Source organism: Lagopus leucura, unplaced genomic scaffold (genome assembly GCF_019238085.1).
Source record: "Lagopus leucura isolate 7727_CA_CO unplaced genomic scaffold, USGS_WTPT01 145-16_obj-0_obj, whole genome shotgun sequence".
In the NCBI taxonomy this organism is placed as follows: Eukaryota; Metazoa; Chordata; class Aves; order Galliformes; family Phasianidae; genus Lagopus; species Lagopus leucura.
Window position 1 is genome coordinate 95,299 of NW_024966568.1, and position 14,856 is coordinate 110,154.

General features: G+C 53.0%; 2 protein-coding genes across 2 annotated transcripts in view; one reads left to right on the plus strand and one right to left on the minus strand.

The window, feature by feature from the left end:
• The first annotated feature begins 431 nt into the window (after window positions 1-431).
• On the plus strand, window positions 432-3,801 carry FGF22 (fibroblast growth factor 22). Its single transcript, XM_042893260.1, has 3 exons — window positions 432-822; window positions 3,262-3,365; window positions 3,536-3,801. Exons 1-3 carry the CDS (start codon window positions 432-434, stop codon window positions 3,728-3,730), a joined length of 690 nt encoding a protein of 229 aa, XP_042749194.1. The 3' UTR covers window positions 3,731-3,801.
• A 2,852-nt stretch (window positions 3,802-6,653) lies between these two features.
• The window catches only part of RNF126 (ring finger protein 126), an 8,818-nt gene continuing 615 nt past the window's right edge, over window positions 6,654-14,856 (minus strand). The window contains exons 2-9 of the mRNA XM_042893259.1: window positions 12,182-12,240; window positions 10,348-10,411; window positions 9,660-9,901; window positions 8,960-9,028; window positions 8,812-8,881; window positions 8,489-8,582; window positions 7,722-7,837; window positions 6,654-7,505 (exon numbers count right to left, since the gene is read on the minus strand). Coding sequence (XP_042749193.1) covers window positions 7,356-7,505; window positions 7,722-7,837; window positions 8,489-8,582; window positions 8,812-8,881; window positions 8,960-9,028; window positions 9,660-9,901; window positions 10,348-10,411; window positions 12,182-12,240 — 864 coding nt within the window. The 3' untranslated portion in view covers window positions 6,654-7,355. The remainder of the gene's footprint in view (window positions 7,506-7,721; window positions 7,838-8,488; window positions 8,583-8,811; window positions 8,882-8,959; window positions 9,029-9,659; window positions 9,902-10,347; window positions 10,412-12,181; window positions 12,241-14,856) is intronic.

Genomic DNA, 14,856 nt, shown 5'->3' on the forward strand with positions numbered 1-14,856 from the left:
ATGCACCGCGGCAGCGCCGTTTTCCCTCTCCCCACCCCCCCCGCACCCCGTTCCCCCCCGTTCCCCCGCCTCGCACCCCCTGGCGGCCGCGGGCTGGGCGGTGCGAACTGACGGGGCGGGAGCGGAGCGGAGTCACGGCACAGCGCGGGATGGGCACGGAACGGGGTGAGCCCGGCTCGGTTCGCACACGGAGCGTTTCTGAGCCCGTGATGCTGCTCGAGGAGTATGGAGCAGACCTCGGGGCTGTGCTGGGAGGGCTGCTCCGCGGTGCTGTGCGCACCCACGGGAAAACCGAGCCCTGAAGCGAGACCGGAGGATGAGGACGGCAGGGCGGAGAGCACCCAGATCCTTCGGAAGCCTCCCAGAACGGGATCGAAAGCGAAGCGGACGCAGAAACAGCCGTCGGGTCCCCCCCCAACTCGTACGGATTTATGAATGAGAGACCCCGCCCCTCTGCCCCGCCTCGCCCCGCCCATTCACCGCCGCTGCTGCCGCCCGCGCCGTCGGGGCCGCTCGCCGGTGGCCGCGGCCATGGCCCGGAGCCGCGCAGCGACTCGCTGTGCCCCACCGCCCTCCCGGCGGCCGCCGCCATGAGGCGCGGGGGTCCCGCCGCTTTCGCCGCCTGCCTCGCTGGGGCGCTCGCCGTGCTGGCGGGGCCGGGACCGGACAGCTCCGTTTGGGGCGGCCGGCGGCCCCCCCGCAGCTACGGGCATCTGGAAGGCGACGTGCGCTGCCGGCGGCTCTTCTCCGCCACCCGATTCTTCCTGAGCATCGACGGCGGCGGCGGAGTGGAGGGGACGCGCTGGAGGGAGCGGCCGGGCAGTGAGTGGGGTCGGGGCCGGGACGTGTGCCGGGACCGGGACTGGGACCGCCCTCTCCTCAGTGGGTCCCGGAGCCGAGCCCGACGGCGCGGCGGATCGGGGAGAGCCGGGTCCCGTTCCGCCGCTGTTTTCCAACCTCGCCGCGTTAGAGCGGGGTCAGGGGCTGCGCCGTATCCTCCATTGGCAGAGCCACGGGTCCCGCGGCCCGGAGTTGGTTGGGGACAACCCTGTCCAAAGCCGCCGGACCCCGCTGCCCCGAGGGCTCAAGCTGGAACGGCTGCTGGTTCCTTCTCAGCCCAGAGTCAGCAGGTGAACTGACACCACTGACCTCCAGGGACAGGGGGTCACTTTGCCATTAGTACCCAGTGTCAGTGGAGACCTGGGGGTCTCTCATCCCCCCATCTGTCACCATCAGCAAATAACTATCTGCATTTGGGGTCATCCTCATCCAGAATGGACCTGGGGGATCCATACGCATCATTCCCATCAGTGTCTTGGGAAGGAGAAGGGCTGAGGAGGAAGAGGGCTGGAGAGGACTTAGGGGCGATGCTGCTCCCAGGGTCCATGAGTGGAGGGGAGCACAGGATATCCTATTGGCTGCAGAGCAGCCATGGTTCCTTGCAGTCAGAATTACTGGAGGCAATTTAGGAGCAGTGCAGGTCCCTGTGAGCTGCCTGGGGTCTGCACGGTGGTGCTCAGCCTAATAGAGTCCAAGCCCTGCAAGTAAGGATTCAGTTGGGACAGCAGCAATGATGTCGTGTGACCCAAAAGCACGGCCCATCTCTGTCTCACATCGGAGAGGATGCCACCCACCTACGGTGGGAAGGAGCCTGGCCCAACTGGGACAGCTGCTCGTGGAGAGCCCTGTTGTGGTACCAAGAGCTGCTGGGAGACCAATCAGGCATGCTGCCAGCTACCCCACGCCTTCCCTTGGCCGTGTGGCAATAGGGCCTGGCAGGCTCCAGGCTGTCACATCAGGCTCACTCTGGTTATTGGAGCTGCAGATAACCTGTGCCTGGGTTGGGCTTGGGTTCTGCTCCCCAGCTCTCCTGGCAGCCACCAGCCCAGCCCTACCAGTGGCTGGAGTAGGGCTCTTTATCCTTGTGGCCCACACCCAGCCCAGTGCTGGCCTGGAGCTCTATGAGGGGCTGAGGGCTGTTTCCTGATGTTCCTCCCTGGCCCCATCACAGCCTGCATGGAGCTGAGCATTTCCCTGGGTACCCATCAGCAAAGCGTGGCTCTGCCCTACTGAGCACTGGGAATAGCAAAGTGGGGTTATTTTTAGAGAAGCAAAAGTCCTTTGGTATAAATAGCAGCAGCTCCAGACAGCCATAAACTGAGATGGATTTGCAGGCATTTTCTCAACCTTTCCCCACTTGCCTGTTAATGGCTTTGCTGTGCTGGGACACACTGGACCACACCACGTGTGCTGGTGGCTGGGCTGAACATCCCCCCTCGGTATCATCCTGTAGCACTCAGCACTGAGCTCTGCACAGCACTCAACTTGTCCTTGTGCCATATCCAGCCCCATCCTCTCCCAGCAGCATCACAGTGGCCCAGTGGATGCCTCAGCCTGCGGTGGGTGGGTGAGGTCTTGCAGAAGACCCTGCCGAGAGGCTGTGGCACTCTATGTGCTGTGAGCCACCCAGAGCCTCTGTGGGGCTCCCCACGTACAACAGGGATGGGGTCAGGCTGACAGCTCTGGTTGGTGCAGAGGAAGAGAGGGAGGAAGAATCCAGAGTGTTCCTGGCATTGCTCTGGGTGTTTCCATGCTAAAATCCACCTGGTCTGACCACATGCCTTTCCCATTAGCGGCTCTGACCGAGATCCACGGGCTGGGTACACGCACCTTTAGTTGAGCACATGCTGTGGGGCCAAACCCAGGGCTGCTGCATCCTGCAGTCCCCACCCAGGTCCCCATATCCATGCTGGTCCCAGCCAGGCAAGCAGCACTGGTGAGCACAGGCAGCACCCCCAGCAATGGGATGAGTGGTCTAGGAGCCGAGCTGGATCCCTGGGGCTTCACAGCATGTGTTGGGCAGAGGATCAGCTGCTGATTCAGGGAGAACAACCATGAAGTGAGCAGGGGGCAAAGGCTGACAGTTGGTTCCAGGCACGCGGAGCTGCAGCTTGGCCTCATTCCAGCAGAGCTCTGCTCCCAGGGGCAGCTGGGCACAAGGGAGGATGGGAATAAAGGGCAAATCCTCCTGGATGATGGGGTTCTCCCTCGAACACACAACCCTTGCTCCCCACCGTCCCTCCATTGGGACAGCATCCATCCATCTGTCCATCTCCCCAGCTCCTGCACCGGGTGAGGTTCCGCCGTGGCACTTTTTGGGGTCGACGGTGCTGTCCCTGTGTGATGACACCTTGTGGGCAGCGGGGGAAGGGTCCTTGCAGGAGGTGGCCCATCTCACAGCAGCGCTTCCCCGCCCCGCAGGCATCGTCGAGATCCGGTCTGTGCGTGTCGGCGTTGTGGCCATCCGGGCGGTGCACACCGGCTTCTACCTGGCCATGAACAAACAGGGGCAGCTCTACGGGTCGGTAGGTCAGGCTCCGCATCCCATGGCTGGCATTGGAGGTGCGGGGCAGAGGCAGAACGGGGAGATCCTGCACCCACCGGGGCCGGCACCCATGCTTGCTCCCCCTACTCCCCATAGGGGACGGCACCCGCGGAGCCCTCACCCTGCTCACCCCCTTCCCTCCTCTGCCAGAAGGAGTTCAGCCCCAACTGCAAGTTCACGGAACGCATTGAGGAGAATGGCTACAACACCTACGCCTCGCTGCGCTGGCGGCACCGGGGCCGCCCCATGTTCCTCTCTCTCAATAGCAAAGGGAGGCCACGGCGAGGGGGCAAGACGCGCCGGCAGCACCTCTCCACCCACTTCCTCCCTATGCTCGTCAGCTGAGCCCTGCAGTGTGGCTCCTGGACAGTCCTGTAGGAAAAGAAAAAATGGGGGGGAAAGGCTATTTTATATATGTACATATCTATATATTGCTATTTATTGCTTTGTTTTTCAACTGCGTGGTGGAGGATGGATGTGGATGGCAAAAGGTCCAGACTCAGCGTGCAGAGCCATGCTGGGGCTCTGCTCGGTGTCCCCGCACGTGTCCAACCTGAGGCACGCACCCACCGTGGATGGAGCTGATGCTGTCCTGGCTTCCTGCCCTGCTGACAGCATCTCTGCAAGGGGAGAGTGGCTGCAGGGCTGGGAGATGCTGGGGCTGTGTTTGATTGGTGTCTCGTGGAAATTAAAGCTGTGTTTGTGGCAAGGGGCAGCAAGCTGTGGCAGTGCGATGCTGGTGCTCGTGGGCTCCTACAGCCTCGAGGTGCTGCCCTGGGTTGGGAGATACAGACCTTGGCATCCTCCCTTCTCTTCCCAGCCCACACCTGAGTGTGTGGGCAAGGACATTGCTCAGCCCCAAATCTAACCATAGGAAAAGGCAGCGAGTGGTGTTTCAGGGATGGAACGGGAGGAAATGGCTGTGGGAGGGAAGAGCCCTGGATGTCAGGCTGCTGCGGGGTGAAGGTGCACGAGGTGAGACGAGGGAATGGCACAGCTGCATCCCGGATGAGCATCCCCTGTGGTTCTGAGGCTGTGGCCCCACTCTGCTCCCTTTCAGTAGATGAGGATGGAGCTGGGTACTGGGAGGTGATTCTGAGAGCATCACCATGGCCAGAAGTAGTGCTTGTTCCTCCCAGCCAGAGCACGTTCCTGCAGTGCCTGCTGAGCCTCACTGTGAGAGGCACCGCAGCGTGGTCACCGTGTCACATCACACAACCACCAAACTCGTTCCATTTCTTACCAAACCAGCTCCCAGGCAGGAGGGAGCAACCATTGCAGCAAATGCTGGGGACTGCAATGGGCACCAGACTCCGACCCCAGGAGCTGCAGCACCCATCTGCCTCATTTCACCCATTTGAAGCCCACCTCAAGCATCTCACACATGGGCACAAACTGCATCAGGACCCTTCCCTCCTGCCTCTGGGATCCCTCTGCCACCACCTGCTCCTGAGCCTGGGATTCCAGCAGCAGAAGCTCCTGGCTCGATCTCTGGCACAGGATGAGCTCTTACCCTGATCTACCAGTCCTGAGATAAACCCTTGTCCCAGAGGCATCCGCCTGCGAGATCAAAGCAGCTGCAGCCTGGTTGAGCTGGCAGAGCCAATGACAGAAACATTCCAGGGCAATGGCTCAGTGCCTCCTCACTGCCAGCCCCCAACAGCTTTGGCAAATGGCAGCTGATGTTTCCTCCAACAAACCTTCCCTTTTATTCTGAAACGGTTCAAGAAATGTCACACAACACCTTCCCCCTCCCATAGGGAGGTACAGCCCTTCTTAGGAAGTTCCGGGACCTGGGCAGTTCCACTCAGTGCTGGATCCTCATTGATTTGCTCCGTGGTTCTGCCACCGTGTGCCCATTCTGTGATACCAGCAGGGCAGAGTCCAGCTGTCCCTGCAGGGTCAGCAGCTCCTCCATGTCTCAGCCCCAGCCTTTTCCCCGCTGTGCTTCCATCAGCCACATCTGAGCTTCTGCTTTTGAGTCATCAAAGAGACAAACAAGTGCAAGAGCTTCAGGTAGGCGTTGGGACAGCTGGGTCACCAGCAGACTGCTGCACTGGGCAGGGGGAGCTGCCTGCAGCTGGCACTGCACAGGGCTGGGCTGCCCTTGGCAAAGCTGCCTCAGCTCTCGCTGTGCTCAGTGCCATCTGGAGCCAGCAGGAGAGTGGAAGTCCAGGACTGCATTTAGGTCAGACCCCAGAGCCCCCTGTGCTGCTTCCTGGCCTCAGAGACCACAGATACTCACTCAGCCCAGGATGCAACCCTAGGAGCATCAGAGACCACCATCAGCTTTACCCCAATGCACTTTGCCTTGCATTTGCCAGGAGCACACGACCAGCTGTGGATGTACAAACCCTCCCATGCACGCATCCCACTCTCATTGCAGGGCTGCTTCCCACAGGTGGTCTGTGATGCTGCCTCATCTGAGCAATCCTACAAGGTGAGGAAGGCTGCAGCCTCCCCAGGAAACATCCCACAGCCACCAGGAGACCCAAGTCCTCTGGATGTGCATCTGTCCCAGAACAGCACGGCTGTGGACAACAAGACCACACATCATCACCTCCACCAGCACCAGGGAGATCCACTGCCTGCCTCAGATCCCTGCAGCACAAGAGGCAGCAGCTCGCACCTCACGCAGCCCAGTGCTGCTCACTGCTTCCTCTCTCCTGCCAGCACTGCAGGGTGACACACAGCCAGGAGCCTGCTTTGTCCCCACCTCAGCCCAGGTAGGTCACTGCCACCTCCACTCACATTCTTCTCATTCTCCAATGCACAAACTGTCAAACACACCCAGGTATTTCGTCTCTCTCTCCTTTTTTTTTTTTAATCAGCTGTATTTTAAGTAACTTCGAAATACATTTTATTCTCTTTTTTTCCCTCTCTCCAAACTCTTGTTTTTCCTGTCTATTATTTGATCACAATGAGATGGGGCTGCTCCTTGCACTGATGCACACCCAGTCCTGATGTTAACAGCGGAAAAATCTGTTCAGAACTGCAACGGGGAGATGTAAAAAATACAAAAAGGAGCAGGCAAGTATGCTTTTTGAGTTGCAAACCTGCAGCCAGCCCCTCAATAACCCACAGGCCTGCAATGCACGGAGGGGTGTTGGCCACGTTGAAGCCTGGAGCTCCCAGCATACCTGCACTCAGCATGCCAGGAGGGCTTGGACAAGCCCAGCCTGCCCTTGGGTGAAACCAGGCTGCTCAGCACAGCAGTCTCTGGAGACCTGAACCCTGTAGTTCTCCTCAAATCATGCATAACGTCCCGTTGAGCTGAAACGTCCATTTATTTAAACAGCAGTAATAATTTAAAATTATAAAAACCCCCTTTCAGTGTTGAGTATCAGAAGGGCGAGGTTGTAAAGAAACAAAAAGAAATGGGACTCGAGATGAGGGGGGAAAGGAAGGGAAGGATGATGGGGTCTGTTTCAAGAGTTCATTTGCTCAGTGACAACTATTTGCCCTCCCCAGATGAAGATCCTGGGAGGGAGGCAGTATCATTATGCTTTCATTTTTCAGATTTCAATCTCCAAAGCAGAAGAGATAGCATCTAAGGGGAGGAGGAGGAGGAAAAGCAATAATAAAAAACAAAAAGAAAGGAATCTCAAGTTCAAAACCTTATCAACAACCTTTCCATTCAGAATTGCAACCACCAGCTCAGTGCCTTAGGTTTCCCATCTGTGGAGCACTGCAGCCTTTCACTGCAATTGTTAAAAGTCCACGTGGCAAAAGGGATGAATTTTATTAACAGACAGAGCTCTTTCCCCATGACAGAACTTGAGGCTTCTCATCTCTGAAGGATCCAGAGTCTCCGTGTCTTCAGAACTCAAAAGGGAATTCTGGGGGTGCTGCTTCCCCCTTGCTACCCTCCCCTTGCTCTGCTCTGGAAGCCCCTTTTGCTGCTTATGTTGGCTGGGGAGGGAAGAAGGACAATGGAGAGGGCCCCAGGGACAGAGGGTTGGATTAAGATTCATGAGTTGTTCGATGAGTTTTCGTTACTTGGTGAGCTGGAAGAAGAGGAGGAGGAGGAGGATGAGAAGTTCATCCCTGTGAGTCCAGGGGGGTTTGTAGCAGTGTTTTGTCCACTTAGGCTCTTCCGGCACACAGGACATGTGTCATGCTATGGAGAGCAGACAAAAAACAACACACAAGAAATAAGGAAAACTGGATTATAAACAATACAGGAGCAATTCTGAAGGAAAAGGCTAAGATTACACTGCTGTTCGTGCTCAGGCTTCATCACGAGGGTGTAAAAAAAAAACACAGAGCAGAACGGTACAGCCAGAAAACATTTCAGTGCTACAGAACCCAAGAGACCCACACAGAAGGCACCAACCTGCTCCAGCCAAGGGACTATACAGCTGTTGTGGAATAGGTGATTGCAAGGTAACTGTCGGACGTTCTCCCCAACTGTATAGTCTTCTTTACACACAGGGCACTCTAACCCAGAATCTGTATTGCAAACGGAAAGCAAAACACAGCTGAAGAATAAAGCAGAAAACAAAGGACCTGATAGCCCTCAGAAGGAAATCCCATCACCTCCTCCCTTTTTTTCCCCCTTCCCAGCTGCTCTCGTGGCTTCTGTCCCCTTCCCTGCTTCATCTCTGCAAGTGGAAAGCTTGTTGCTTTGCCCTACCACCATCACTGCCCCCTTTCCACTGTCCTGGGTTTGCACCATTGTTCCCTTTCTCACAGCACAAAACACGTTCAGTGAACAGATGCATGCACACATACCTGTAACAAAGCATCCAGTGTTTGATTTGCATCTCTCCAACCAACAAACTCTCACCCAGCTTACAGTACAGCCTGGCTGAGCTGTCAGCACATCCCAGCACAGAGCTGCAGCTCTGCCCATCAGCATGCATGTGCTTTTTCAACTCTATTCACACTGAATTCTTTGGAACAGACAGTTTGCCTCCCCAGGGCAAATTCAACCAGTCTACTCTGCCCTTTCCATTGCAAGAGTATAGCAGAGTGCAATAATTCAGCTTTCTCCCCACTTTTGAGATGTTTTAGGCCTGGAAGGTACTAGCAGACCAAATGAAAAGCGTTGAAACAGAATTTTCACAGACCTCTTTGTGAACTGGAGGAGATAATACACACCTACGTGTTCCTGTGTGATCTGTACCGTGGGGAGGGCCTGGATCTTTTCTTTGTCTGCTGGCGGTGGTCCAGTGTTTTCAAACTGATTTAGTAACTGAAAAAACAATAGGCCACAGAAGGCAGAAAGATGTGAGCTCAGCAGCATGCAGAATCTGTTCATTTACCAAATTAGGGCACTTGAATCCAGCATCCCGTGCGCTGTGGACCTCATCTCCCATTTCTACACCTTCAGTGGTTTGTTCCTGCTGCAGCACAATGGGTGCTGACAATTTAGCAAGCCGTACCCAAGAGGACCTGAGGCTCCATTATAGTGCTAATTTTACCTGTGTAATAATTGCATCCAGGCCGTTAGCACCCCAGGCATAGTCCATTGGATTTGAATGCAAGACTCCCCTTTAAGAATAAGAACAAGAATTGAATTCAGGCACAAGTATGAGCAACCTCAGAAAGAACAGTTGAGCTTCAACTCACCAAGGACCAAGTCCTAAGTTTGGTATTGTTGTAGGTGCAATAATACCATTGACCAGCTGCTGAATGATTCTGAAAGACAAGAAAGCCAGGATTAAACAAGAATCTGTATCTGCTAGCTCCTGGTTCAGAAGCCTGACATGGAAGGAGTGGCTAAAGGCTGTCACCTCACCAGAGAGAATGAGAGGAAAATAATAAACTGGTTATTCATTGACAAAGAGAAAACCGAATGCTTTATCCAGATGGAATGATTTCTGACAGAGACAGCAAAAGTTTTCCCAGGATACTTTTAAAGAAGCTGCAGTCTTGTTCTCTAGAGTCTCCTCTTATTTTTCCTCTCACGAATAAGATGTTTTCACAATACCCAGAGATGACCAGGAAATGCTTTCTCAGTGTGTGCTGAAGGGTCAAACCTCCCAGCCTCACTGCAGCTTAGGCTGCTGTGCTCAGTTAGAAAAGCCCCTAAAAGTCAAGGCAAGAGCCCCTAAAAGTCAAAGGCAGGAGAGAGGCTGAGCAGAAGCCTGGCCATCCAAAGCACAAGCTCACAAAGGACAGAGCCGGGCACGAACACAGGGCGCTCACAGCTATGAGCAGCTTTACACTTCAACAGAAGAAGAAGAGACAAAAGGATGATTTGTGGTGAACTCATCAGTGAAAAAACAACCCAGGTTTTCTGCACAAGAACCCCAAGGGCTGTTCTTACCCCTCCAGTGTGGGAACCCCCTCGTGCCTGCCAGCAGCACGCCGTGTGGCGAGACGAGCGCGCGGCTGCCTCGCGCCGTACCGGTGCCTGGACTGATGCTCTCTTTCCCTCCTGTTCTCAGAGTCTCTGTTATCTTCTGACTGCACATTGGACCCAAATGGAATCTCAAAGCCATCGTCGAAAATCCCAAAGGCAAACTGGCCGTAGCCCTGAGGCAAAGTGAACAAGTGCTGATCCACGTTCTGGAAGGGAGAGAATTGGAGAGCAGATTGTGATGAGAAGAGAAATAGATCAACTATGCGGTCTTGCCCCAGCCTCCCAAAAATGGTTTGCCTGTAAGCCCTTGGTTGATACAGGAGCTCAGTGCATGCTTAGAAGTAGCTGAGGGAGCAACAGAAACTCAGATTTCCCTGGTTTCTCTGTAGCTGCTGCGTGTTTCTGCACAGCAACACACCCAGCCAGCTCTCCAAATCCCAGCTCAGCCCCCCTCTCAACAACAACAAGCTACAGGTGATGGTCCTATCAAAAATATGATGTGCAGGGATTTCAGGAGCAGCACGTGGATGCCATTAATACTTCCTCCCCCATGCTTAGTCAAAATCTAGGGAACATTTAAACAACTAATAGAAAGATATTGATTCAACAGCAAGAAAGAAAACCTTTGAAGAGAGAGAGAGAGAGGACTTGCCTCAAAAGGATGCCTGTTCTGCTCACTGGTTGATGCAGAGGAGCTGGTTTCATTCTCAGTGTTCCTGAGAAGAAAAAAAAAGATGCATTGGTATCATAAGGGTGCTGTGAAAAGATTTTCCCAGCAGAGGGAATCGAGGGACATGAATCTGACACCATGAGCAAACAGCAAAGCTGCTCCTAACAGCACACAGGAAGTTAGTCAGAGCTGAAAGGAGCCACAGAGGTCAGCTCACCCGCCCTTCTGCTCCAGACCTACAGAAATCAGGCTGCCCTCAGATGCTCATTTTCTCCTTTTTCCTGAGAATTCTCATTTTTCACTCTCTGCAACCCTCATCACTCACATCACCATCCATCTTTCCCCACCCTTTTAGATTCCAGTTTGATGAAGTTATGGAAAAGTGACTGATCCACCAAAGATTCCCTGCACAATCCACCTCCAACAAGTCTGCTTGGTTCCCTGGGGCAACAAGAAGAGAAGATTTAAGGTACAAACCCTGACCACTATGACCCAGATGTGTTTAAGTCTAATCCTGAATCAAAGGAGCTTCTCTATTGCAGAAGCATGTGACCAAATGGGAAAAACTCTTAATGCCACCAGGCTTCTGCTTTTGGACTGCTGCAAGGTTTACTGCTCAGTACCCAGCCCTATGCTTCAACATTATAGGTAACAAAACCCAAAAGGTTCAGCCATTAAGAGACTCTCTCCAAGGTCACAGCCAGTCACCAACATAGCAAGCAATACCCAGGGTTGATTTTCCACCTCTGGGTTGGTGCAGTGAGACAAAATATCACCTTCTCAGTACAGAAACCTCAGTCTGTGAAGATCACCCTCCTGCCACCTCTGAGAATGTGCATCTAAGACACGTCCCAAGCTGTCTGTGTGCCAGCCTGGCAACTGGTAAACGCATCTGAAACATTCAGACTCTTCTACTCTTGCCTATTCTGACGCTGCCAGAGAGCTGTGCCACTGCTCAGTCATCAGTAGAACATGTGAACACAGATCTGAGCTGCTTCAGCGCAGAGCCCAAAGCCTCAGTCAAGGTGCAGTGCTACAGTACTTCAAACCACGTTACATACAGTCCCCATGTGGCAGACTCCTCTTCTTGGACAGCTGGAATACAACTGTAAAGAGCTTACAAAGATCAGGTCCAGCTGCCAGACCTCTTCAGGGCTAACCCAAAGTTAGGGCCCACTATTGAAGGCCAATTGACCAAGTGCCTCTCAAACACTGACAGGCACAGGGCAACACCTCCAGGAAGCCTGATTCAGCAAAGGAATTTTGCCTGATGCTCCATCCCCTGCATCCCCAGCACATCTCTGTGCTGCTCCCATGCATCCCACTGCTGCTGAGCAGGGAACAGACCTCCCTCAGCACTTCCCCAGCTGCAGAGAGATGTCAGGTTGCTTCTCAGCCTTCCTTCCTCCAGGCTTGACAACCCAGGCATGCTCAGCCTCTCCTCACAGCACAAGCCTGCCAGCCCTTCACCACCCTCCTCTGGATGCATTCAAGCATCTTAATATCCTTTTCATGTTATCTCTGCCCTGATGACTCAAAGCAGTTAAGAGCTATCACATGCCATGAGGAAAGAGTCTGACACCTTTTCCTGTTTGTTTTGAATCAACACATTCCTCCTGCTGCCCTTTACCACTGCTGATCTACCTGCAGATGCAGGCTATGCATATTAAGCACTACATAACCATAGTAAAGAAAGACAGGCCAAGTGTTGGCCAGAATTAAAACCTGTGTAGGATGCGATGCTGCCTTTTACCTAGAAAAAGAGCAGAACAGATTGAAAGCACCCTAACAACGGCCTCTGAGAGCAGCACATTACCTTGGCTCTTCAGGAAGTTCTTCAATAAAACCAGATTCACACCGTGGGCAAATGTAGTCCTACAGGAGAAGAAACACTGAATGAGAAAAGCAAGCAGTTGGCAAAACCAATACTGGGATACAGAGAACACCACCTGGTATGACAGCCCCCAGGAAAGCCATCCTGCAGCACCTTAAGGAGCAGCTTTATTTTGTGGGTTAGATGCAATATGTTGTGTTTTCTACCCTGTGGTGACACCACAGCTCACTTTGACTGCACAAATAACCAGATCAGAGAGGCAGTCGGTCTGAAATTCCCCTATATCACACCAGTCTTACAGCAGAATGTAAAAAACCCAAATAGCCCACCCTGTACTTGTTAGTTAGGGAACTCTGCCCAAATTGAGATACTTGACCAAGTAATTAGGCATAGACAGAAGGACTCCTCTCACCACCTGGCTTGAGCACTTCTGTAACCCAGTTTTAAATCCCATTTAATTTTATTTTAAGGCTAAAAATGGCTTGGCCAGCCAATACAGATAGAGCAGAGCTCCTGTGAAAGCTGTATTAAGTACACCCACTACCACTGTGACTTGGCACAGATGGCAAGCAGAGAATGCAGAGCCACAAGGACCCCCAAGCCACCCCTCACACCAACAGGAAGGGAAACTGTGAAGCCTGAACCTGCTTTGAACTTGGATTTATATAAGATGTGGATAATACTAATTGATCCCCAGCACAGACAAAACATGAGGTAACATGTGATGCAGTTCAGAGCGAAGTGAAAGCCAACCCACCAGCTTTCCCAGAAGGTCAGCACTGAAACACTGCCCTTTAAATATCTGTGTGTTTGTGGGGCTTCCCCCTGCCACCCCCCAGAAGGCTAAAGCATCTTAATGAATGAGATGAGGGAATCAGGCTAATTACAGCATCGTTCTCACTTAGGAAGGGCTTAATGGAAAGCTATGGCTGATGTTGTCTGGGGTTCCCAGCACTCAGAGGAGACACAAGTGGGTCATTCTGCAGCACACAATACCAGAATGTCACACTCCCACGCTCATTACAGAGAGCTACTGCCACCCTTGTGGCTTTTGATACTGAAGACTGAATGTGACAGAATAAACAGCCTGTGTATTCAGAGCAGGATTCTTCAAGAGTTTGCTACAGTCACTTTCCCCCCTCCCCCTTAATTCTGGGTGCAAGGAATTTATACTTTGTGAGCACACTTGCAGCCAAAGGGAGCCCAGAGCACTTCAGCTCACTCAAGGAATCATTGGGCTGTTCAGCACAAGGCAGCCACATGAGAAGTGACACCACAGGACACCACTGAGTCACAAGAGGAAGTGACAGATGCTGCACCCAGCCCCAAACTGAGCCTGGTTCAGGGCTGCCATGGCACAGGACCTGGGAGACACAGTGCCTCATGTAGAAGCTTCACACCTTTGCCACTGCTGCATCCGAATTGTCCTAAGGCACAAAGATTCCCAGGAAGAGGAGAGGCTGACAGCCGTGTGGGCTTTGCTCCTCAAGGCATCACAGACAGAAAAAAGATAAAACCCAAGCAAAATGCAGCAGGGCCAGAGATCCACTCAGCCCTGTCTCTGTCTGCCCAGCAAGATAAGGAAGCAGCAGACATCCTCCATCCCAAGACAGAGAAGCTGCTGCTCCCTCCCTCCTCTGGGCAGGCAATTGTGAAATAACTGCATTTAGAGAATTTGCACAGTGTTTGATTTCAAGAGCATTTCTGTACCAAATCACCAGCATACAGGAACTCCTGCACATTCTACAGGAAAACACATCAATTATGCCTGCAATAACCTCATCCTGGTTTACGTTTCACCCATACATCATCAGGATAAATTATTACACTTGACACAAGAAGTCAGCCATGCAATCCTCTCACCTCTCCCATATAAGGGAGTTGCATGGGTTTGTTTTTTCTTTGTTTACAGACTCTGAATGTAGAGATCAGCAAATTCCTTTGCAGCTGGAACAGCACAAATGTCACAGCTCATTGTTTCTCAGGTTGTTTGAATGAATCCTTCTCCACTTCATGCTACGCTACCTTCAGCAGTGAGGTCTGCAATTGGGAAGTGAAACCAGTAAGCTCGGATCCTGAAACAAGCCTGTTGACTATCATGAGATCTGCATCAATGAAAGAAGCTGTCAGCTCCCTGCCAGAGCCTGATGCTCGCTACTAGATGCACTCTGCTGGCCCAAAACCAACACAGGCCATTAGAACACCAAGAAGAGACTCCTGTTCCTGGATTACAGCCTTTCAGCTCCTGAGCCACTTTCTCTCCAGCCGGGCTGTTTGCTCAGCAGGAGCGTTATCAGCAGCTTCGTCTTCAGACTCAAACACACTTTGCTCAATTGCCACCAAGGCCCACCCTCACCTAAGCACTGAGAGAGAGCAAAAGGACACAGCACGTTTCAAACCCAAACTCACCCAATCGAAACAACCAGGGTAAATAAATGCATACAGGCGACTTTTAGAATGCAGTGAGTGATTAAAAAAAAAAAAAAAAAAAAAAGCAACGCCTTATTCTGATGAGACGCTACGGAACGGTTTAGAATAGACTCGGTAAGACCCAGAATCAAAGCCAAAGGGATCCCCGAATCAAAGCCTGCATCTGGCAGCCGAGCAGCCCGCTCTGTGAAGTGGTTCCACGCCGGCAGCAGCGCCGGGCTTCGTGC

Coding starts and splice junctions, on each gene's coding strand:
- FGF22 (XM_042893260.1), top strand. CDS start 432: ATGAATGAGAGACCCCGCCCCTCTGCCCCGCCTCGCCCCGCCCATTCA. Junction 823..3,261: donor CTGGAGGGAGCGGCCGGGCA/GTGAGTGGGGTC, acceptor CCCGCCCCGCAG/GCATCGTCGAGATCCGGTCT. Junction 3,366..3,535: donor AGGGGCAGCTCTACGGGTCG/GTAGGTCAGGCT, acceptor CTCCTCTGCCAG/AAGGAGTTCAGCCCCAACTG.